Raw genomic sequence first — 25798 nt, 5'->3', positions numbered from 1 at the left:
TCTAACTGAATTCCTGGGACCAGACGAAATTTATGTCTCCTACTCCTCCACCATCTTGCGCCTCCTCCAGGGCAGTATTTTCTTATCACTGATGTAAGATTGTTAGACCTTCCCACCATCCCACAAAATAAAAGCAATATGTATTTTTGATGTTGTGCTCAATGGAAAGGATATTTTCCTGAGTTAAGACTTAGACTGTTTCCTTCCGCATCTCAAAGAAGTATCCGACCTTAGGAAGGCATACATACAGTGTCTTGAAAATGCTTCCTAGTACATTTCCTTTTCACAGCAAAGCTGCTCAATAGACTTTTATTCGCATCCTACCTGGCATTGTTTTTAAGTATTAATTTTTGAACATGGCAAGTGTCAATAACTTTATTTAGTAAAGAAAAAGAAAAAAGAGGGAAGTGTTTCCAAACTGTCCTTGAGTTCCAGACACAGTTAAGATATTTTCTGATAAAATTATTCATGTAATTTAAGAACTATTTGCTGTATAACAGAATTGCTGATAGAACGAACTAGGAAATGGATATAGAGAGTTATGGTTGTGAAGAAGGGCATTAGAAAAAGTGTAGTTTAATTTTTAACTTCTATTTTGAAGCTAATTATGGCATTTCCTGTAGCTATTATAATAATGTATAAGAATTATTTCTTCTGGAAATAAACAGGTGTATTTAATGTAATCAATTTAGATTTTGGAGCAATCACCTGGAAATTTTTAACAGACATAATGAGAGTGAAAGAAAAATTGTATCCCATATTTGGAGTATTTCTGTATGTATTCTAAAAACTTTGCTCATCATGTGTATAATGTTATTGCTGCAAAAACCAGATTTGCTAATTTTTTAAATTACTATCAATAGTAGGTTAATATATGTAAAAGCATTTTCTCAATTCCATATGTCTTCAATCTGTTTAAGGCACATGAAGTTTTATGCCTAGAGATGCTCACTTTGCTCCTGGAAAGACCAACTGATGATAGTGTTGAAGTAGCTATTGGTTTTCTCAAGGAATGTGGCCTCAAATTAACACAAGTGTCACCAAGAGGAATCAATGGTAACTATAAGCCCTTGGCTTGATATTGAGCTTTTGTTTGAGTATTATAATATCTTTTGCTTATTTTCTTTCATTTTAACTTTAGCTATATTTGAGCGCCTCCGAAACATTCTCCATGAGTCTGAAATTGACAAAAGGGTTCAGTATATGATTGAAGTGATGTTTGCTGTACGGAAGGATGGATTCAAGGACCACCCTGTTATCCTAGAAGGACTTGACTTAGTGGAAGAAGATGATCAGTTCACCCATATGCTCCCTCTGGAGGATGACTATAATCCAGAAGATGTTCTTAGTGAGTCTGAGTTGGGGAGGGGTGGGCCAGGTACAGGGTGAGTTGGGAAGTGGGGCACCAACAAATGTAAATATAGAAAATAAACAATTTTTAATTTATGTTTTTAAGATGTTTTCAAGATGGATCCTAATTTTATGGAGAATGAAGAGAAGTACAAAGCTATTAAGAAGGGTATGTACAATTTTATAATCTATTTTGGATAAGTAGAAGCAATTCATGTAGTTATATAATACTGATAGAAAGGTTTAGATCACTGACCTAATGAAATCTCTGCTGTTATGAAGCCATTCTCTTCACTGTTTTCCCATGCATTATTTTTCTGTCTGGTGCTTGTTTGTGGTATTACTTCATTCTAAATTATTTACCTCATTGTCCCTGTCCTCTTTCCATCTATTTAAATTATACAGCCCTTAAGTCTCATTCCTCTTAAGAAATGTCTATATAGGGTCGCCTGGGTGGCTCAGACGGTTGAGCATCTGACTCAGTTTCGGCTCAGGTAATCATCTCAGGGTCCTGAGATTGAGCCTTGTGGTAGGTTCAGCAGGGAGTCTGCTTGAGATTCTCTCCCTCTCCTTCTGCCCCTCTGTCTGCACACACGCTGTCTCTCTCTCTCTTGCTTTCTCTCTCTAAAATAAATAAATAACTCTTTAAAAAAAAAAAAGAAATGTTCCTATATTACTAGTGGCCTTTATTTTAAGTTCACTACCACTTAAGAATTGGTGCTTAAATTGATGTCCAATGTAATATTCAACTAGATGCTATACTTTTATTATAAAGTACAGTATTTTATTATTTCTTCAGAGCAGGTTGATATCCTGATAAAATCAATGACAATTCCAGATAGGCTATCAGTGCTCAATAAATTAATAAATTGATTATTATTATCATTTGTATGTTATCAATATATTATAAGCACTAACTTTGGACAGACTTTGGTTTGTATTTTGTCTGTGCCATTACTAGCTAAGTGACTTGGCACAAATTACTTGTTTGATGTAAATGTTACTTGTTTGTTTAAGAATAAATAAATACAGTGCTTTGTATTATCATAGAGCAAGTATTTAGGCGATGCTTTTTTTTTGACATTTGTATCATTTCTCTTCTAAAGTTAATTTTCAGGGATACCTATATAATTATATTATAATTATAATTTTATAAGTTCGTTTCCCTTGAGTTGTGATTTTATGTGAGAAGTACTTACTGTTCTGAAAGCTCTCAGGAAGACAGCAGGAGGCCTAGAGCTCTGGTCACTTCCTCCATTCTGTGCTTCAGTCAGGCTTGGAAGTAGAATGAAATAGAAAGTAAGGTGTAAGCAGCTTTCCATTTCTATACATTATTCTAAAAATCTGGTACAATAAAGAGATTGCTCTCCTTAGGTGCCAGTTTCCTAGGGACATTTCACTACAATAGCCAGATTCCTTTTGCTATTACAATTTAGTTTCTAGACATGGAGAATTCCTCAGACCTATTTTGCCTTCTTATGAACTTCTTTTTCTGCAGTATCACTCAAAGATTCTAAATGGTTTTATGGAATTTTTATCATACCTAGTATGATTTTTTTTTTTCTTTTAACTTGGAAACTCCACATCCATTTCTTTAGGCCAACGGTGGTTGAGCAATGCTAGGAAAGTAGTACTTTTCTTTATTATAGCACCTAAACTCTCTGAACTTAAGTTGCCTTTATACTCTTGAAAATTATTTAGGACTCCAAAGAGCTTTTGTTTGTGTGGGTTACATTTATTGACATTTACTTCATTAGCAATTAAAACTGAGAATATTAAAAACATTTATCAAATTATTTCAAATTAACAGTAATAAACAGTGTTATACATTATATACTTTTATGAAAATAACTACTTTCTGGGGCGCCTGGGTGGCTCAGTTGGTTGAGCGACTGCCTTCGGCTCAGGTCATGATCCTGGAGTCCTGGGATCAAGTCCCGCATCGGGCTCCCTGCTCGGCAGGGAGTCTGCTTCTCCCTCTGACCCTCCTCCCTCTCATGCTCTCTGTCTCTCATTCTCTCTCTCTCAAATAAATAAATAAAAAATCTTTAAAAAAAAAAAAAAAAGAAAAAAGAAAATAACTACTTTCTGAAACAAAGAAATTTAAGAAAAATGGCATGTTTTATATACTTGATACAATTTAATGTCTGACTTAATAGAAGATGGATTAACATATTATTTGTGATTTCAGTCTCTTGCAATAGGTTGTTTTCATTGAAGTATATGAAGAAAATTTAGCCTCATGGATAATATGTATTTGGAAAAGAGAGAAGTATTTTAATAACCTTTTTAGATAGTGTGTATATTCTTCGTTAATACTATGCCAGTATTTAAAAGCTAATTGTTTCTTAAAGATTAATTGCAGTGTGAAACCTGAAACAATATTCTTGAATTTTCATGCTCTATTACATCAAAATCCACTGGCCTGTCACTTTGAATGGATCTTTTACCCATGCAGGATTTTGCAACATATTCCATTGGTCATTTAGAAAATATCAGTTCACTCAGTTATGCATATCTTCTAAGTGTTAACATGTCAACATTATCAAAATTAAATTAACACATTAACATGATATCAAGAAATCACATTTATTAGTATTGCCACCTACCTCATCAGAGAAGTCTAAGTATTGGGAAGCTATCAACCTCACAGGAATGGATCCAAGTTCTCCAAAGTTCTAATTTTCTCTTGAGAACTCACTATTTTATCATGGTAGTAAATACTGTTAATTATTTTGTTGAAGTGACAGTCTCACTTTGTTTATATTTGAGAAAATGTCTGCCAGATTCCTAACAACTATAGTTTGCCAACCATTCTTTCAAGTAAAAATGGAAAACATTACTAATTGACCTTGCAAGTCAAAGAGTAGCACAAGTGCTTTTCTTTGAGATAACCATCACCACTGTGCATCTGTCTTTAACAGAAGGGCTATGTATGAATTCATGTTTTGCTACTCAGATGATTATATATGCTTACACGTTAGGGCTGAGATTCAGTGAAATTAGCAGTTTTCTACTTCTTCCTCAAGGGCATCCTCAGGTCAAACTAGCTCTTTTCCTGCCTCCAAGAACATGGCAGTAAAGAGCAACTGATGGCTGGTTCAGTTTGGTGCTTGATTTGTGCTCAGATTGCAGCAGCTTCAACTACCATTGCTTTTGGATGCTTGTAGATGGTAGCACAGCGGAAAGGCAGATAATGTCTGGATGTTGTTATGAAAATAGTTGTGACCTCACAGACCACCTGACAGGTCTCACTGATCCCCCAGGGACTTACATCATACCTTGAAACCGCTGCTTTGTTCAGTTAATGAAATCCAGTTGTCATTGCCTAAGTGATTTCAGTAAGTAGATTCTCAAGTGGAGAGATGAGGAGAGGATGATATAAACGACCAGACAATTCATTTGACCTTCATTCTTTCATAAAATGTTCTTCTAGAACTGGCATAAAAAAATGGCCACAGCAGGAAGTGGGCACAGCTTTAGTAATTAGCACCTTAGCGTGACCCAGGTGTACTTGTGTTTTAGGTCTTACAGCATTTGGGAAGACAGCAGGAGTGCCTGTCTTCCTACTATTGAATACTAAATAGTTTCCTCTCTTAAAAGTCTGTCTAAGCTAGGAAACTAGACACTTTACATTATTTCTTGAAGTCACATTTGTTAGAGATATTCTTGGGATTTGTTTGTCAGCTAAGGGCTGAATGACAACTCTTCGTTTTAATAAAATGATTTATTTTTCACAGTATGAAGTTTCCTGCTAGCATTAAATATTATATGTGGCTCCTGAAATATAGTGCTCAGTTAAATAAAAGAAATTAGAATTTCCCTAAAAGTAAGTTCACCCTAAAACTTTATCTTTTTTTTTTTTTTAAGATTTTATTTTATCTGACAGAGAGACACAGCGAGAGAGGGAACACAAACAGGCGGAGTGGGAGAGGGAGAAGCAAGCTTCCTGCTGAGCAGGGAGCCTGATGCAGGACTTGATCCCAGGACCCTGGGATCATGACCTGAGCCAAAGGCAGACACTTAATGACTGAGCCACCCAGGTGCCCCCCCTAAAACTTTATCTTAAAAACTCTGATTTTAGAAGAAATGCAAAAGTGGAGTGTTAGCCAGGTTTGTAAAATCTTTTATCAGATCAACAGAGCACACACCATTGGGCGAAATATAACTTTAGTTTTTTTTCACTTGTTAACTATTAATATGATGACTATCTTTATGTAGTCTCTTATTTACATTGCTGTTTTCCTACAGTTCTAGATGTAAGTTGTATTTTAAGAAGTGATTTTCCAGTGAAGTGTCCATCTTACCAATTTTTTAAAAGGCTTTTAAACTTCTGTTTCTGTTTACATGTGGAAAGTCTTGAGATTAATTGTAATGTTCTATTCAATAGGTATACGTTAGAATAAAAATCTCATTACTGTTTATTTAAAGTAAACACTAAATTATGCAATTATTTTTTCTCCCTTCTTTGTCTTTCACAGCCTAAATTCTTATTTTCTATATCTAGCCTTAGCTTTGTATAATAGACTGTATCCTTTCTGATGCTGAACTAATAATATTTTGACTCCAGTATACTAGTTTCCATTCATAATTTGTTTTTCCGGCGCTCTTGCTCTTTTGGAAAACCTTCATCTACTTTTTTTGTTGTTGTTCTTCTCATCCCTTTCTTATTTTATGACCATTTTCTACTTGGCAGAAGAATGATATGTATGGCTCTCTGACCACCTAGGCAATAACATGAGACCCCTGTGCTCACTTCGTTGGTGATAAACTGTAGCCACTATGGATTTTGGCGAACTGAGAATTATCTTTTCAGAATGAGATTCATGTGTATCACTTGCTCATTAATATTTTCCCATACTTTGTTCTGATAGAAATTCTTGATGAGGGAGATAGTGACTCAAACACAGACCAAGATGCTGGAAGTAGTGAAGAGGAAGAGGAAGAAGAGGACGAAGAGGGAGAAGAAGATGAAGAAGGTAAAAGCTCATTCAAGTAATACTGTAAAATACTCTGAAATTAAATTAATTCTAATGTAATCCTCTAAAATAGTGGTTCCCAATCTGTGGAGGGCTGGGGGCTGCTACTGGCATCTAGTGGGTGAAGGCTGGGGATGCTGTTAAACATCCTACAAGTCACAAGACTGCCCCACCACAACAGAGTATTATCTAGCCCAAAATACCAGTATTGCTAAGGTTGAAAAACCGTGCTCTAAAAGTGTTAAAGAAGGAAATCCTTTTTTAATGATAATCAGCATAATTTCAATTTGACATTTTATGCCTTTGAGTATAAACCATGAAAAAGATGCATTCGTGTTGAGTGCATGTGATTTCTGCAACCCGACATGAATGTGACAGATGAATGTGGCTAGGTATTTGCTATTCATTTTGGCAACAAAGAGTGGGGAGGCCAAAAGCTGTGTTTGCACAAAGCAGGCATAATGTTCTTCTTCAGCTTTGATTACTTTATTTCACAGAAAAATAAGCTCAGAACTTTATTTTATTTAAGTCTTAGTTAAAACGTCAAAACATACGTAAGACTGGTCATTATTTACTTATATTGCATATTTGAAAATATTAAGAGTATGTCTTTCCCTTTTAGGACATAATCTATTTTAGTTCTGTCCTAAAGTGTAATTATTCTTCTACAACATATTTTATAAAAATAAATTCAATTTTTTTTTTCCAGTGTCTTTCTTACTTAAAACATTTCCTGACTATGTACTATATTTAACTTTAGAATTTCTTTGTTTTATGTGAAAATACTGTTCAAATAAGAACTACTAAATATTTATAGGGGAAGTTGTCCTGCATTAGATAAGAGAAAATTTTGACAAATACACATACTTATATTGGACCCATCTAGTCTGCCATGATGACCCAGTGTTCTCTGAAACTGATTTTCTATCCATAATTTACAGTCCTTCCAAATTATCAAGATACTGTTTATAATTCTAGAAATAGTATTTTACCAAACAACAGCATGAGTGCTGCCTTTTATAATGTCTAAATGAGCAGGCAACACAGAAACAAAAATATTTCTGGCATGATTCTGGACTTCTTTGAACTGACAAAAGTTATTAAAATACTCTAAGATATGGCAGAAGACTGGAAATGGTTACTTTGAGCTCTGCAAATACTATTTTACACTGTAGAAAAGAGCATTATTGTTAAACTCATAGATTCTAAATATTTATGAAAAATTATTATCTAGAGATACGTATTCAGTCCTTCACACTTATTTTTGTAGTCTCGTAATTTTATTATGTTTAATTTCTTTCAGGACAAAAAGTGACTATTCATGACAAAACAGAAATTAATCTAGTCTCATTTCGTCGTACAATTTATCTTGCTATTCAGTCAAGGTAAGATACTATAGTTCAGTTGATCCTTATTTTTGATAGAGGATGGACAAGAAGATGGGATTTTTAGAATCTGATGACAGAAAACTAGATACCATTTCAGGGATTCTCAAACTACCTGCCCAACTTCATAGATCCCTGCTGTTGGTTCTTTGCTTCAGGAGAAAATTATCTTTATTTGGAAGGTCTAACTGTGTTACATAATTAAATGGGTTTTTTTTAACTGTGTCATTCCTTATAGTTAAATATCACTAATAAAAACCTGAAGACAGCTCTGTATTATAGAGCTGGCACAGTATATAATTATAGTGGAAATTTAATATTTTTTTAATTTGGTTTCTAATTCTGATTCTAAGCATAGAAGTACTTTTATGATAACTTTTGGACACTTTTTTTGTGTGTGCAAATGGAAATGAATATAAATGGAAATAGGAAGGTTTTGAGGACCCTTTGAAGTAATGTTAAGTAAGAACTACTGTGATGTCATGTGAATATCCTATTCCCTTTGAAGGCTGTGAGTTTGGTTTGGAAGAGAAATAAATGAAATATTAAATGCTTAGTACATCTGTTGTTTTTTTATGCGAATCAACCTATTGATTTAATGGGCACAGTGTTTACATTTTGCACCAGAGGAGGAATGTTTTCTCAGTTTTGTTTTCTTACTAGGTTTTGTATATTTCCATTTAGTATGATGTAATAGCAAAAATGATTCATACGTAGGAGTCATCCTGTTTTTATTCTGTCTGAAAACTTTTTGGCTTAGATTCATCTTCAGAAAGGGAAATGTTAAAAAACAAAACATTGGCTAGAAATATTTTTGGTTTATCCTTACCTATTTCTTTGCCTTTCACATGAAAGAAAAATCTATTAACTTATTTTTTCATACAAACTTAAAGTGAAAAATGAGAAGTTTTTGTTTTAGGTAAAAATTCTTAGTTTGACCTTTCATTTGTCCTTTTCTAGAAATTCAACAGTAATCTGTTATAAACAGCAGATTCACTGTTTTAATATTGCTGTTAACATTAACTTTGAAGAGTTAGAGTGGAGCTGTTTGGATAACTATTTAAAGGAAACTGTTTTTTTAGTTTACCAAACCTTGATAATCCTTGAACCACACAAAAGATTTGAAAAATGAAAGCATCAGACAGGTGACAATCATGATTACAGAGTGGTACCAACTCTAGTAACAGCAGTACTGTTTTATGTGTTGGTATTTGTTAAGAGTTCTGAGCCCCTGAATGTCTAGTAAAAATAATTTATATATGACAGAGTTTACTATACTTAAAATCTCATACATATTTTAGAAAGAACCACAAAGACAGATGTTTAAAGGACATGGTTGAGGGAGTCATGTAATGGGATCCTGAATCATAAAGTTATTGAACAAATATCACTCTAGACTAATAAGTGCTATTATTGGTCATTAAAACAGCTGAAGTGATTTACTTTAATTTTTTTTTCAAAGCAGCAGTACTCAGTATTAATGATTTTACTGAGATAGAGGTAAACATTATTGGCGGTAATTTAAATTGATATGCTCTTTATGGAAAGTCTTTTAGTAACATGAATCAGGGACTTAATGTCCATGCCATTTGACCATTCTTTTTCATTATATTTCTTAAAGAAATAGAAATTGACAGAATTATATATAGAATTGTTCAGTACAAAGAAAAAAAGACCATCTTGTCCAATACAAATAATCAAATGTCCAGTTTATGCCACCATTGAAAGTTAGGCTAATGTGGGAATTGTTACTGATGTGGGCAAGTGGTCTGACTTAATGTGAAATGGGGCAAAAACTGTATATAGACACTATAGTACTGTACCAGTAGTATTATCTTAACTGTTTAAATAGGTAGACAGATTCTAAAAGTGATACATTAACATATCAACAGTGGTAGTCTTGAGAGGAGATTGGATTACAGATTTTTTTGTGTCTATGTTTTCCAGTTTTTTATGTTTTTCAAAAGTCTTATGTTTACAGTATACCAGTCTGTACCAAATATAATATAAATCAAGAATGGAATATAATCATCAAGTCAGATGGCAGTGAGGGCATTTTATACACTTTGCTTTTGGAAATCTTGCAAACAAAAGGACAACAACTGAACTGTGTGGTGATTTTATTTTTTTAATTTCTTTCCTTTTAGACTTGTTGACTGATCTCACCTGTACTCTTACCTTCTTACTGTCCTGGCTCCTAAATGGCCCTCTCTCATTTACACAAAACATAAAATTATACAGTTGGTTTTGTTATTAAAAAGTAAACATTCCTGTTTGTTCTTGCTTTCAAATGATGTCCCACTCTGATTTTGCATTATTGAAGCTGTAGCATCAGAGGGAGGTGGGTTTATTGTTTTCCCACCAAAATTTCTTAGATTGGAAACATCAACAAAACCAGCTGTAAACACAGCTGGGAAACTAGCATCATGTAAAATCATTTTTCTTTACCCTTCCCTCAGTCACTATTTATTTGTGTTAAACCTGAAATTCATTTGATTTAGCAACCTAAGATAACTGAAACAACAAGCAAATTTAATTCATTTAATATTTACATTTAGTACAACTTCAAAACAATCTTGGTATAGGAAGTTACCAAATACTTTTAAAATAAGAACAAGGAAAATGACTATCATACAGCTAGCTTTCTCAATGGTACTTATTAGATAAACTGAAAGTTATAAAATATTTTTATTAATTGATTGACTTATTTTTCAGAAATTGCAGGGTTTTTTCCTGCATACTAATTCTGTTTTTAAAAAAAATTAAAACTAGAAAAGAAAATGTCAACATCTTTCAAAATACTTTTTGGTAATATTGCTATATTGGTGAAGTTTATCAACTACAGTTTAATATTTTAATCTTAGTGCCAGATATTGTTTAATATTACCTGTTGCAAAAGCTCTTTCTGATATATTTCTTCATTTTAGTTTGTTTTTTTTAATTCCATTACATTGTACCATTCTGAGTTATTACTCTTATTGTGCTTATGAAACTCAGTAAGTATCAGAAGCTGAGGAATCAGGTGAACTATAAAACTAAATTCATGGTCATCTATTTCAGTGGTTGATTATTTTATACTGCTTTTATCAAAAGAATGAAGGTTTGAACATTCTACAAAAAGTACAAATATATTAGTATTATTCCTGTATTGAGCTCACATTAAATTTGATAATTTTCTTAAGTATATTGGAAATATTTTTAATGAAACTTACATGAATGTTGTATAAAAGCAAATAATTTTTCCTTGTAAGTGATTTTGGTTATTTACTATTTTTATACTTAGTTTTTGAAAATGAAGCACTGTGGTTGGGTATGAATCATGATAACTTATAAATGTGGTGATTAAGCACTAGATGTCATGCTGGGCTCTGGGGCATCTTTTACCTCTTACTGACTTGGGTCAGAGATAAGTGGAAATATTTAGCAATGTCATAAAAATATGTCTACTTTCTGTCTATATATTTGCCCATTCTGGACAGCTTATATAAATGGAATCAAACTGTATGTGGTCTTTTATATCTGACTTTTTCACTTCACATAAATCAGAGTTCATCCATGTTGTGGTACATCTCAGTACTTCATTCTTTGTAGAATTAAGAGCTATTTCTTTTCTATATACACAATACAGTACTGTGAAGTTACAATAAAAAAGTTATTTTAAACAATTATTAAAGTGAGATCCTTGTTTATAAAAGAGTGCTATAGTTTAACAATGCTGCAAGTTTTTAACTTATTGTGACCATTTTATCTCTACAGTTTAGATTTTGAAGAATGTGCTCACAAATTGCTGAAAATGGAGTTCCCTGAGAGCCAAACAGTAAGTTAATATTTTTTTCTTCTATTAGGAAATAATATTGGTTATAAAAATGTTTAAGACAGTTAATATAGGCTTTATGAATTGAAATAACTCAGTATTGAATATTCATTTTTTAATGTAGCTATTCTAAAATTTTAAAATAACTTAAAACTTAGTTCTGGGGTGCCTCATAAATGCTACTCATTGCAATGAATTAAATGGACTGCTCAAATGGGATGTGGGAAAAGGAGGAAGTCTCTGAACCACTGCACTTTACATGAATTTCTCAGTGGTTGCCTATAAATCAAATGGTGGCTTAAAATACAATAGGAAATTTGTTCCTTAATTAATTGCCTACTCCATCTACTTAATGCACTAAAACATTCTTTTGTGGTAGAAATTGTAATGATCACCATACATGTTGTTACATTGTTTTAATTGGATATAGAAGAATCTGTCATTTTTTTTTCATTCATTAATTCAACAAAATGTATTCAGCATATACTACATATCAGACTCTCTACAGGGTATCAGGGATTCAGTAATCCAGTACATATTAGCCCCCTCTTAGTCCAGGGGACTCATAATCTTATAACTTAGTATATACTTCACTGTTCAAAGTATCATAGAACCCTAATGACAAAAATAATAAAGACTGGATTGAGTAGATTATCTTGGGTGTTTTTTATAGTTGCATTCTTATCTACATTGCTCCCTGCCCATCTACATTTTAAATCCTTGGAACCTGAGCCAAGGCTTTTGGGGTTTTGTTTTTCACACCCTGGTTTACACATGGTAGACCCAGCACAGATGCCACAGTGAATAGATCAACTCTAGGCTGTTTCTATTTCTAAAAGATCTTGACTATCTGAGCTGTTACTATTAGGTGTAAGTGCTTTGTTTTAAGGCTTTAAATATGATCTGTTATGGGGATTGGCAGACTGTGGCCCAGGCCCACTACCCATTTTTCTAATTAAAATTTTATTGGAATACAGCCATGCCCATTGGTTGGTGTATTGTGTATAGTTGTTTTCACCTTATGGCAGCAGAATTGACTGGTTGCGACAGACATCTTATAGCCTCTAAAGCCTAAAATATTTACTATCTGGCCTTCGATTGAAAAAGTTTACCAGTCTTTTTCTAGATTATGGATTTCTTCTTGAAATGCCATGGTATGTAATTTTGAGAAGAAATGAAAGTTCTTTTTTCCCTCTTAAAGTTTGTTTACTGGTATATTAGAAACAGTGTACCTATTTGTACCCTGGGCGCACTTGATGTGTTCACTTTTGAAAGGAAATAAATTAGTGAATTAACCTTTAAAATTATAATTGAAACTGAAATTACTATATGATCTTGTCACATTATTTGAGGAGTATAATTAAGTCATTATAACTTTTATTAATATTAATTCAGAGGATAGTTGTTCTAGAACTAACCTCAACATATTTTGATAGTTGGAAGAATGTCGTAGTGCATCTATTTTCATGCACTCAAAAGACTCTTCTAAAATAGCTATAATATTTAATTAAAATGTTAAAATATTTAATTATTATAAGCCACAGGGAATAACTCTTATAATTGCATTTAGTCTAGGGAAGAAAGTAATTTGTTTTATAAGTAGCACTGGCTTTATTAACAATGCTGTCAGCATATTACCATGTTATGTTGTTTAAAACCTGATTAACTGTTATGTTATTGTAAAATACAATGTTAGTAGAAAGAGTTGAAAATGCATTTTAATATATCAAATTAACATAATATGGCAGAACTCAGAAAAACCTCATTTTAACTTTTTAGTACTATATTAAATTTTGACAAAGTACATTTTTCCAGAACTTACACATTAATAAGCATTTTTTTTAATTGAGGTGACTTGTGACTAATCATAAAAAAATAATTTAGCAATGTAACGACATCTAGAAACAACTTAATATTGTGAATTAAGTAAGGCTTTTTGAGTAGATTGTTTTATAAGTAGATTATCAACTTCCAGAACAGCGCAACCAATAGAACTTTCTGCAGTGATGAAAATATTTGTATTCCACACTGTCTAGTATAGTAGCCACTAGTCACATGTGGCTTTTGAGTACTGAAAATGTGGCTGGTATGACCAAAGAACAAAAATTTTAATTTTATGTAATGTTATTTAACTAATTAGCTGGGGGTTACCATGCTAGACAGCACAGTTCTAGAGTATCTGTTCTGTGCTTCTTTGGGACCCTTTTCCTCCCTCTTGCGCATAGATATATGCAGTAAGTGTAGATAGACCTAAGTTTTAAAAATATTTACAATATTTACTTAGGTTGCATCTCACATTGTTAAATATGACAGAATGTCAAAACTGCTAATTGAAAATATAAAGGTAAAATTAAATAGAAGTAAAAATGAACTGAAAGGGTATATATTATATTTTATTTAATAAATATATTTTTATATATTATGCATTATATTATATGTTCTGTTTATAGAACACAAATACATTGCAGTTACTATATTTGGAAAAAATAATCTTTAACTTTTTGGTAAATGTTTTGTAGAAAAAGATATTTAGTCAGTTCTACAGCAGTGGTCAGAGAATGAATTTAGGCCTTTTTTCATTTTGTCTCCATTGATTTGTCCATGTTTCCTGAGTTTCTTTGTCTATGAAATTGATATAATCAATACATATTTCATTACAGTATTTTAAAATTATAAATCATTTGTGATGATAGTATTTCCTGGTCCTGGATTTACTCTTGCATTTATTAGTTCAACAGAATTTTACACAGGAGTTTTCAAGGCACATAAATAGCTGATTAGACAATATATTACTCCAGCGGTCATGGAATGATTTGATCTATTTGTATAGATTTATCAATAGATAGATGTATATGCGTAACATTTATTTTGAGGCTGGGAAATCCAGCCACAGAGGTGTTTTTTTCTTTATTAACCAGAGTGTCATTTAAGTTAATGTTGTAGCTGTGCTTATTTATGCTTCTATGAAGACTCATGTTCTACCTTTTCCATACTAATTAAATATATTCCTTAATAATTGAGTTTAAAGGTGTATAACTGAATTGTTAGGTGGCGTATTGATGATCTATATTTTTAAAGATTTTGTGTAGGAACTTTTTAGAATACAGTCTATTCAGTCTCTTCATGGTGTATCTGTTTCATATAGTAGATTTTCTTGAAGTGGTTCATACTTAATATGAATTTAGAATTTTTTAATCTAATTAGCATGGATGACTATGGAAACTGTCAGCTAAGCTGAAGGCTTTAAAAAACTATAGGCTTGACATAGATTGAATTTTTTAATTTTGTCTTAATAACAAGCTCACAAAGCTTTGGAAGTTTTGTATATTTAAAACCTTATTTAAAATTCAGGCTGTCTCTGTCATATTGATAAATTATCATATAGCATGGATTCATTGTGTTCTGAATTATTAATGCAGTTTTTTTTCCAAATAGAAAGAACTCTGCAACATGATTCTTGACTGTTGTGCCCAACAAAGGACATATGAGAAATTTTTTGGGTTATTAGCTGGGGTGAGTTCCAGCCTCATTTTTCTTGTTGGAATGTAATAGAATCACTAAGGGAATCCTTAACATGAATATTGTGAATTAATGTGTCTGCTTTGTGGTCTTGTCTAATACAATAGCAAATCTTTGCTAAAAGCTCGTTGCTCTTCCCTTCCTCAGGTTTCCCATCCTCTGTAGTTTCCTCCTTTCCTACTTCATTTTGTAGTGCCTTAACATTGCATGTGACTCTTCCAGAACTTTTTGAAATTCTATATGCTTTGTAACAGTTTCCCAAAGAGGACAATTAAATGTTGCCTTTTCAAAATCTCAAAGCAGTTTCTGAAGTCAAGTACATGTTCAGGCAGCACAAATAGAGCATGAGCTAAAATAAGTTTTTAAATCTAAACTCTACCCACAGAGAAATATATTTACATAGTATGCAAATGTATGTGTCTATGATAAGCTACTTGTATAATTTTGTTTTAGCATATAAACCCCAGGTAAATAGGGATGATACATATTACCTTCTTTTTTAAGCATTCCATCATATAGCACAAAAAGATTGAGTGATATGATATATAAAATATTTACTAATTTTTGATTCAGTAAATTTAGAAGGATCTGATATGCTCATAATGGTATTGAGAGTCAATTTTTAGTGGTACTGACATTCAATTTTTTTTTTATTTACTAGCGATTTTGCATGCTAAAAAAAGAATACATGGAATCCTTTGAAAGTATATTCAAAGAACAATATGATACCATCCATCGCTTGGAAACAAACAAATTGAGAAATGTTGCTAAGATGTTTGCTCACCTTTTATATACTGATTCACTTCCATGGAGTGTAAGTAGATGGGTTGATATTTATACTTCCTTCCTAATCCCGTTATTCTCAAATAGAGTATTAAGTATAATATAACCATACTACCTATGTAGGAAATGTACTTTTAAAATGAAATGTATAGCAAACTTTTACTGTAATGGCTATCTTTGAGGTTATATTCATATAACATGGGATCGAGAAGCTAAGTAAATAACATGAGTATAAGAAATACCATCCTAGGTGATTTTAACAGTCCAAACATCACAGTCCTTTTTAATAGTGATGGCTAATGGTGTTTTCAGGGAAAATAGAGATTTTCATCTTCTCTAGGTGTGCACATGTGAATACACACTCATACCCACATACATCAGTAGCTTGGTGGTCCATGCATCATGTAGTCAGTTCTTTAGAACAAGATAAGATATCCTTGATACACAGATGTATACTGGATTGGAATTTGAAATGCATTCATGAAGCTGGCATTTATTGTACAACTGCTGTTCATCCAACAACCATTCATTTAGTTACCAGCTATGTGCCCAGTCACTTGAGAGAGATACTGGGCATCCAAAGTGAATTATATATGATCTCTGCTTTCAAGAAGCATACCATATAAGAAATACATAAGGTAAGATATGCCCATAGCGCCAATACGAAATAACAAGTGATAGGTTATAAGAAAAGTGAAGTTGAAAGAAAGAAATTACATCCAAGAGGAAAGAAAGAAGAGGATCACATTGTAGAATACCACAACCTGGTGGTAGAATGAGGCAGCAAAGTGACCTCATAAACATTAGATTGTTGTAATATTGTAAGTACTAAGTATGTCTGGCTGCATTAATAGGCATTTTGTAAGCTGACCTAGGAGCCTGATTATAATATTTTTACTTCTTTTTCCCCCCTCTGGGAATGAAAATGAAATCAAGGTTTTAACCAATTGAAGCAGATGGGTTCCTGGAACACAGAACTCATAAAGACTGGAGGTTACTTTTAGTTTTATTTGTCCTAAAACATCTCTCTATGGCTTCAGTTTTTAAGCCTCAAGCTTAGTATTCAGAACAAGCCATCACTCTTCCTGTCTTTACCCTTATTGTATATGTAGTACACAAAACTATAGCCTAATGCTCTAAGTGGCATTTTGCCCCAAACCCTTATATATATCCACATTTTGATGAGTGAGTTTTAGGAGCTAGTAATCTTTGCTTCAGCATTATATACTCACAGCAGAATATATCTCTGCTATAAAAAGCACATTACTCAAGAAAGAATGAACTCTATTTCTGTAGTATCTTAGCGTTACGAAAATTAGCATAGAGAGGTAGTCTTAAACTTTGCCAAGAAGCAATACTTATTAGGACAAAGAAAGATATTCACGGATAATTCTTTAGAGATGCTTAGAGTTATAAATGTTGGTCATTTTGTCTTTTGAACAAAATAAAATTGTCTTTTAATTTTAATTTTCAGGTTCTTGAATGTATAAAGCTAAGTGAAGAAACCACTACATCATCCAGTAGAATTTTTGTTAAAATATTTTTCCAAGAACTTTGTGAATATATGGGTCTTCCTAAACTTAATGCAAGATTAAAGGATGAGTAAGTTTATCATTATGCACTTTTTATTCTTACTGTCCTCAGGAATTTTCTTCCATTGTAGCAACATAAGTCCACACTTGGTTGTAAAAACAATAGTTAAACCTCTAGGACTTTCTTCATCCACTAATTACAACTCTGAATCTCATGTTCTGTGGCACAGGACAACATGCAGTTTTTAATGTTGGATTTTAGTTGCAGTAGAGAAAACACAGAATCAATGCCTCTTTTAATTTAGTTAGAAAACACAAAATTCTTTTGTATGTTCACTGGAGTTTTCCAATAATGAGTACTACTTACAGTTTTATTTTCATTTTTAACCCTAATTTTGAACCTTAGAAAATTAATTAATTTTTGTTATCAATGGATAATTGTAAATATATTTAGATGACCCAGTCATGTAATTGTTCAAATTATTACACTGAATGAGAGTCTTGTTCCGGGACTATTGTGTAATCCCTATCTCAGCTTTCTTATTTCCTGTTTATTCAGATTACCCATTGCCACTCACATTGACTTCTGCTGTATTCACACTGCTGAATCATCCTTTCAGATTTCTTAGTGACTACCTGCCAAGTCAAGTACTTTTTCTCAGTCCTCATGCCCCTGGACTTCCCAGCCTTACTTACACAGTTGACCACTTGCTCACTGTGGCTCTTCACTTTCTTCTCGAGAATTCTGCCTCACTCTTCATGGTCTCTACTCTTCAGCCTACCTCTCCTCTTTGCCACAGTTTCCATTCTCTGGGCTAGTCCATCTGCTCCCTTTAGCTTCATAGACTAACTTATTGGTCCCTGTCTACTTCACCAGGTTTATCTCCTCCCTCTCCACAGGCTGCACCAACATTGCTCAACTAATTCATGCTTCCTTACCTCCATTTCCAGAGCTAGAAATCCCCTCTCTTGGTCTATCCAGCAAAACTCTTAATTATTCTCCTTATATGTCACCTTTGTCTATGAAACAGTTTGTCCTGACTCTGCTGGTTAGTCATTCAATGTGGTACTCAGAACAACATGTCCAAACCACCTTATATTGTTAATGTTTTTTTTTGTTCCCCTTCCTAGAAATAATAATTATATGCAGGCTTCATCCATGATTTCACTCTTCTGTTGACTACTTTTCCCCATCCCCCAGTGCCATGCACAGTACTGTGTGTGCATGTATGTGTGTGTGTGTGTGTGCATATATACACACACAACTTTATTATATACATTCACATACTACATATATATGCGTGTGTGTATGATTGTATATAGTCTACAATATGTGTGTATGTGTGATGTATAAAAAAGTTTTTAAAAACTTCTGTGGGTGCCTGGGTGGCTCGGTCAGTTAAGCATCCGACTCATGGTTTCCGCTCAGGTCATGATCTCAGGGTTGTGAGATCGAGCCTGGTGTTGAGCTTTACACTCCATGGGGAGTGTGCCTGAGATTCTCTCTCCCTCTCTCCCTCAGGCCCCGCCCCCCACTCACACACATGCACAGGCTCTCTCGCAAATAAATAAATAAATAAATAAATCTTTTCTTAAAAAACCTCTGTTGTAACTTTAGTAAATTATGACTTGACCCTACTCATTTCATTTAGATAGCATGTAGTCTAATAAATGATATAAATCACTTACTTAATTGTATTTCATTTACTAATTTAATAATACATAGAAAATCTGAAAAATGACTGCATACTGCCTTTTTATCTTTAAGCAATGTGTTCTCTTTTGTTTATATTTTTTCTTGTTTTAGAACCCTACAGCCATTTTTTGAAGGGTTATTACCCCGAGATAATCCAAGAAACACTCGGTTTGCCATCAACTTCTTTACGTCTATAGGTCTTGGAGGTTTAACGTAAGGATAATTTTCAGAATTTTATTTTCATCTTATAAAATTATCTCACAGTTGCCTTCGAAGCAGAAACTAACAGAGATTATATCTTTAATTAGGGATGAATTGCGTGAGCATCTCAAAAATACACCAAAGGTCATTGTGGCACAGAAACCAGATGTTGAGCCAAATAAATCCTCCCCCTCCTCTTCCTCTTCCGCATCCTCCTCTTCAGATTCTGACTCCTCCGCCTCTGATTCGGACAGCAGTGACAGCAGTTCAGAGTCTTCCAGTGAAGAGAGCGATTCTTCATCCAGCAGTAGTCAGAGCTCTGCCTCAGGTATGGACACTCATTTATAATTGATTGGGCTCTTCTCTAACAAGTATATTGCTGGTGATGTTTACAGCAAGGGAACAAAATAATTTGATTGCTTAATTATTATAGATTCAGTTGTTTAAAAGCCACGATTAATAATATAAATGATCATCTATCACTGCTGGAGTCTGTAGTGAATTGCATTATTTATAATGCTGAGATTACCTATTGGCATCCCCTTCATAGAAATGAAGATGTTTCATTGGCAAATACTTATTTGAGTGATGACTGAAATACCATTCATTCATAATGCCTATAATCCAGTTTATAGCTTTCCTGGTGTTTATACTTTAAAGAAATTTTAGTTTTTTACTTTAGTGAGGGTTTATGTTATTGACATGCGCCATGCATTCAGTGCGTACTTCCTAAGTGTAAATGTTCATGAAGAGAATACATCCATGTGCTAGCTACCCATAACCAGAGTTACCAGCTACTGCCACTCCTCCCATCCACTGCCTCAGGGCAGCTTCTGCTCTCATTTGTAATTACGTAATTCATTGTGCCTGCTTTTAACTTTATAACTATGTTTTATGAACTCCTTTATGTCTGGCTTATCTTTCACAATTACTTTTGTGAGATTCACCTGTAATACTGCATTTAGTTATAGTTCATTCAATCTTACTGCTGTATAGTTTTCCACTATATGAATATGCTACAGTCTATTTAACATTCCTTTTACTCAGCAGCAATTTAGATTTATAAATAGTATTCCCGTGAATACTCTTATTCATACTTGGTAGATACATGTATATGTACATATGTGCATTTCAGTTGGGTGTGTGCTTGGAGAATCACTGGGAATCACTGGGTTGTAGGTTGTGTGCGTATTTAGCTTTAGTAGATAACTGCCAGTTTTGCAAGTGGTTATTTCAGTTTATACCCCCATCAGCCATGTTTGAGAGTTCCAGTAGCTCCCATCCTCACAGCACTTCAGTTGGCTATCTTCTTCATTTTAACCATTCTGGTAGATGTGTAATGGTATTGCATTGTGGTTTTAATTTGTATTTTCTTGATCACTAATGAAGTTGAGCACTATTTTATATTCTTATTGGCCATTTGGGTATTTTTCCTTTTGTTAAGTGGCTGTTCAAGTCTTTTGCTAGCCCCCCCCCTTTTTTTTGTTTTATGAAGTTGTCTCTTCTATAAATTTGTAGGAGTTCTTTAGGTTTCCTGGATATGTATCTTTTGTGACATGTATGTATTGCAAATAGCTAGTTCAATTCCATTCTTGTCTCTCCAGGCCTGTGCAGCTGCCAGAGCTCTGTTGGTCTCTCTGTCCCTCAGCAGCAGCCCTGAATCAGCAGATGCTCACAGGGAGAAAGTGGCTGTAGAATGTCAGCTTACCTCTCTATGGTTCTCCCCTCCTTGAATCTTGGCCCTTATTCAACTTAAAGTTGCAGATAGTACAGAAAATTCCCATATAGCCTTCACCCAGCTTCTCCTAATGTTAGCGTTGTACTAACCAGAGTTCAATTATCAAAGCCAGGAAATTAACATTGGAACAATGCATTAAACAAATTCTTGAATTTGAATTGAATTTCACCAGATTTTCCATTAATGTCCTTTTTCTTATTCCAGGATCCTACTTGCATTGAACTGAGTTTCTTCTTAGTCCTCTGTATCCTGTGATAGTTCCTCTCAGGCTTTTCTTGGTTTTAATGGCTTTGATACTTTTGAAGTCCTCTGGTCACTTATTTTTTAGAATGTCCCTCAATACGGATATCTGTCTGATGTTTTTACATGATTAGAATGAGGTTATGCATTTTTGGACAGAATACCGTAGAAATGTATTCTTAATGCATCTTATCTTGGAGTTCATAATATTAATGTGTCTTATTGGTGACATTAACTTTGATCACTCAGTTAAGGTGATATCTGCTCGATTTCTTCATGGAAACTCCTTTTCTCTGTAAATTAATGTCTTATATAAGGGAGATAATTTGATACTATGCAAATCTTCTCTTCCTCCTCTACCTTTCACCCTTTAATTTTAGCATCCATCTTTGGATCTTGTCTGCAATACTTAACTGCTGTGGTGTTTGCCGAATGTGGTTTTTCCATTTGCTTTTTTTTTCTGCATTTAGTAATTGAATTTCTTCTGCAAGAAGAAGTTGTCCCTCTCCCCCCTCCCCATTTATTTATTAACTGTATATTTTATCAGTGTGGACTCATGGATATTTATCTGAATTAGTTAAAATCCATTATTGTCATTTATTTTGTTGTTCAGGTTATTTCAGCTTTGGCAATTAAGAGCTCCTGCAAGTTGACCCCTCTGTCCTTTCAACATACCCCTATCCTTTTTTTGAGCACTGCCTTTCTTTATAACATCTCAAGTTGTTCAAGATCTTTAGTGCCTTTAAGCAGAAGATTTTAAATTTTTATCTGGCATTTCTAGTAGTTTTCAGCAGGGGCACTGGTCTTCCACAGCTTTCTTCATCCTCCCCAGAAGTGGAAATACAGTAGGAAAGGATTTTTTCAAATGTGCCATTTTCTGAGAAGGTCTGTGGTATTTTCCCCAGGGTCAACTCTGTTTTCTTCCATCATAGTATCTTAGTCTGAATAAGAGATAGTCTAATTGTCCAAAACACATATTATTTCTTATTTTTTAATGCATATTTTAGTGGCAGGACAAAGTAGTTTGGAAGGTTGATCTTTATACTCTTGTTCTCTGGCTTGTTGCACTTAAAAGAGTATTAGATACTGTGTGACAGCCAGAATTGTGGGACTCTCAGTATTTTATGTTACTAGAGCAAGATTGCATTTGCCCACAGGAAGTCTTATTCTTGAATTAAAATATATAACATTGTTCATTTAATATTCACCTCTTTTAATTCTAAAGAATTTGTTATTTCATGGTATCTGTTTTGAGAACAGATGATAACACAGCATGAATTGCTGCAATAAGGAATCTTGCTGATTCAGAATTAATTTGCCTCATCATACAATTTCAGTAGAGAGCTTTCAGTTTTATTAGTAAAATATTAAGTAGCATAAAAACAGTATGAACTGCTCCCAAATTAGAAAATTGTAAAGCAAACACCAAAGAGTGGGGAGGTTGCATATTATGGTAGGGCTCAGGGTTTTGTGTCAGCGACACAAGAAAAAGAGTGGTGTAGAGTAGGGTCAGAGAGACGCTGATTTAGCACACAGCCAGATGGTTTCTGCTTGGGTAGCTGCAGCTCAGCTGAGAACCAGAGAAATAAATCCTTAGTGGCAAACCAATGGACTGTGCCAAGGGTAGACATTTGGCAGAAGAAATACAGGTTGGTACAGTGAGATTTAGGTGGAGATAGGACGAAGGTAGGCAGTTTTCTACCATATTTTCTTCTTTCTGTATATGTATGAATTTGACAGAACTTTTGGTCATCTTAGCAACTTTGACTTATGTACCCAAAAGAAATAACACAAATATAAAGTGATTAAACTTGTTTTATAGCTTAAAATTTCACTGTGATTAAGATTTATATTTGTGATTGTATCAGTGAGATTGAATTGTTCTAGGCCATTTCAGAAGAGTTTTCTCAGAAATCAAGCCTTCATAGCTCTCATAAAGCATATGATTATATGTCTTAACAAGCTTCTCTTCCTGGTGCAGATACTGCTTCTCTGATAGCACTGGAGAGCAGAACTATTGTGGGTTTTTTTTTAAGATTTTTTTATTTATTCACTTGAGACACAGAGATACAGAGAGAGAGAGAGAGCATGAGCAGGAAGAGAGGGAGAGGGAGAAGCAGGCTCCCTGCTGAGCAAGGAGCCCGATGCGGGGCTCGATCCCAGGACCCTGGGATCATGACCTGAGCCGAAGGCAGACACTTAACCAACTGAGCCACCCAGGCGCCCCAGAACTGTTGTTTTTGTAGAAAGAGGTTTTTATTTGAAGAATGTATATTTGTGCTATTAAACAAACTCATGCACCCCACTCCCCCACCTTTAGGGAGTGATGTTGCTGGCATGTGTGATCACTGTATTTTTTAGAAGTGGAAATGTTAGTCACTTTATAAAAAACTTTACATTTGCTATAGTTTATTTAAAGTTTCTGTTTACTGCTTTGAGTCTAAAGATCAAAACAGTACTTTGGTAACTAATGGTGATATGATGTATATTCTTAAAAATTACCCATAAAATACTCTGTCATCAGACTTTCCATTCAATCAGTTTAGTTTTGCATCCAGTTTGTCTGAATTAATAAACCTACAATGGATCAATAAATGTAATTGTTAAATTATGAAATTAAAGATTAAAATAAAAGCTAACTATTTCATTTTACACCTGCAGCTACAGATAGAAGAAAGAAGGGACAAGGGAACACCAGAAGTAAAGAAGTAGATAAATTGATCAGGAAACAACAAACCCATGATAGGAAACAAGAAGAAAGAAGGCCAGAGCAAAGACATCAAGAAACATGGACTGAAAGAGAAAGAAGGTCAGAAAAACATAAAGATAAAAATTCAAGGGATCCACATTGGAGAAATCCCATAACAAAATACACTTCAGACAGAGGTGTTCCTTCTGAACGAAATAGTTACAGTAGAATCATGAATGACAGAGACCAAGAAGCACACACAGATTTGGAAAATAAGCATGGTGATCCCAAAAAGAAGAGAGGAGAGAGAAGAAATTCTTTTTCTGAAAATGAGCACAGACACCGAAATAAGGACAGTGAAAATGTTATAAGAAAAGATAGATCAAAGTCAAGAGAGAAGAATAGAAAACACTCAGGTTCTAGAAGTGATGAAGATAGGTATCAGAATGGTGCCGAAAGGCGGTGGGAAAAATCTAGCAGATACTCTAAACAATCCAGAGAATCAAAGAAACATCAGGACCAGCGAAGAGAAAAGTCTCCAACAAAGCAAAAAAAATGATTCTACAAAATTACAGAAACTGAACATGCCTTATATTCAGTTGAAACAAATTATTTTTTACATTAACGAACTTTATAGAGAATTCTTGTATAAAGTAATGGTTTGTATTTGTACATTTAAAGTTTTTTTCTTTTTAACATGTTTTATAATTGATACATCTCAAGGCCCTCCACATAAAATTATTTGAAAAGTTTCACGGGAGAGGGATGTAATTCTTGCTTATATTTTGTTAATAAAATGATCAAATGCTCATTGAATCAGTGATTTTTTTCATTGACAAAATTTTTTTTCCTGATAATGTTTCTAACTGTTTATAGAACTATTATAATGAATTATTAGTGGCTTTTTTTTTTTTAATAACTAGAGACCAAAATAGATGAACCATTTCAATGTAATATTTTTGCTTTGTTAATGAGATGCTATGAACCTTTTTTAGGAGTCACCCTTTTTATAAAATAAGAATTATTTCAAGTTTCATATTACATCTTGAACAAAATAGGTATGTGTAATTTTTTTAACAAGTGTTTTGATGAAGCTAAGGGTATGTTAGTCTTTTAAACAGATACAAAGCTATATTATTTAGAATTATTTAGAATTAGGATTTCTCTCATCTCTCATAACATTTCTTCTCTCTGGACTGCTAGATTAACGTTTAATTGAAATTCTTTGTGATTAGTGCTTTTTCTCAGCCTTGAAGTTATATCATTGTTGGTAAGTTAATGTGTATTTAACTTTTAATTTAGATTAATAGGTCATTGGAAAACATACAGTCATTAGAAATGTGAACGGCCTGTGAAATAATTCCAATTTTTATAAGAATTTTAAAGGTTTCCATCACTGTAACTCTTACCAATTAATATGTGACCATATTATTTATTACTTTTGAAATAAAATATTGCCTCTGAAATTTTAGATTTGCTGACATTTAACCCTACTTACCAAATAGACTGCTTGTGCTTACTCACTTTTAAAGTACTTAAAGTCCATTTTAGCTGATGTCTGGTTTCAAGAATAATGGGACCACCGTCTTTAATGTTTGACTTTCAGGCATTTTCTGATTCAAAATGTTTTCTATTTTTGTTCAAAAACGAATATAAATAACAATAAAGTCCATATAAATAAATAAATATCCTCTCCTCCTATCCTCCTGCCCCTGCAAAAAAACAACAAAAAAGTATTAGTTGAATATGGCAGCCTGGAAAAATTCTTTTTAGTGTTGTCTCCTACTGTGATGGTTAGAAGGTGCTGAGTTGTCATTAGAAGGTACTGTCTTGGACGCAGTGCATTTCACAAAACTATGAAGCTCAGCAAAT

At 33.5% G+C, this 25798-nt stretch overlaps 1 protein-coding gene across 4 annotated transcripts in view; it reads left to right on the top strand.

The window, feature by feature from the left end:
* Nucleotides 1-24737, top strand: part of CWC22 (CWC22 spliceosome associated protein) — a 64294-nt gene extending 39557 nt beyond the window's left edge. For all 4 annotated transcript variants that reach the window (XM_036071545.2, XM_036071548.2, XM_078071058.1 and 1 more), the window contains 12 exons: nt 921-1056; nt 1142-1348; nt 1457-1519; nt 6225-6329; nt 7633-7714; nt 11471-11531; nt 14964-15041; nt 15709-15861; nt 17305-17432; nt 19170-19271; nt 19367-19587; nt 23899-24737. In XM_036071545.2, the coding sequence (XP_035927438.1) occupies nt 921-1056; nt 1142-1348; nt 1457-1519; nt 6225-6329; nt 7633-7714; nt 11471-11531; nt 14964-15041; nt 15709-15861; nt 17305-17432; nt 19170-19271; nt 19367-19587; nt 23899-24485 (1923 nt within the window). In that variant the 3' untranslated portion in view covers nt 24486-24737. The remainder of the gene's footprint in view (nt 1-920; nt 1057-1141; nt 1349-1456; nt 1520-6224; nt 6330-7632; nt 7715-11470; nt 11532-14963; nt 15042-15708; nt 15862-17304; nt 17433-19169; nt 19272-19366; nt 19588-23898) is intronic.
* The last annotated feature ends 1061 nt before the right edge of the window (nt 24738-25798 follow it).

This window comes from Halichoerus grypus, chromosome 4 (genome assembly GCF_964656455.1).
Source record: "Halichoerus grypus chromosome 4, mHalGry1.hap1.1, whole genome shotgun sequence".
NCBI classification, from domain to species: domain Eukaryota; kingdom Metazoa; phylum Chordata; class Mammalia; order Carnivora; family Phocidae; genus Halichoerus; species Halichoerus grypus.
This window is presented reverse-complemented; position numbering and strand designations above follow the sequence as displayed.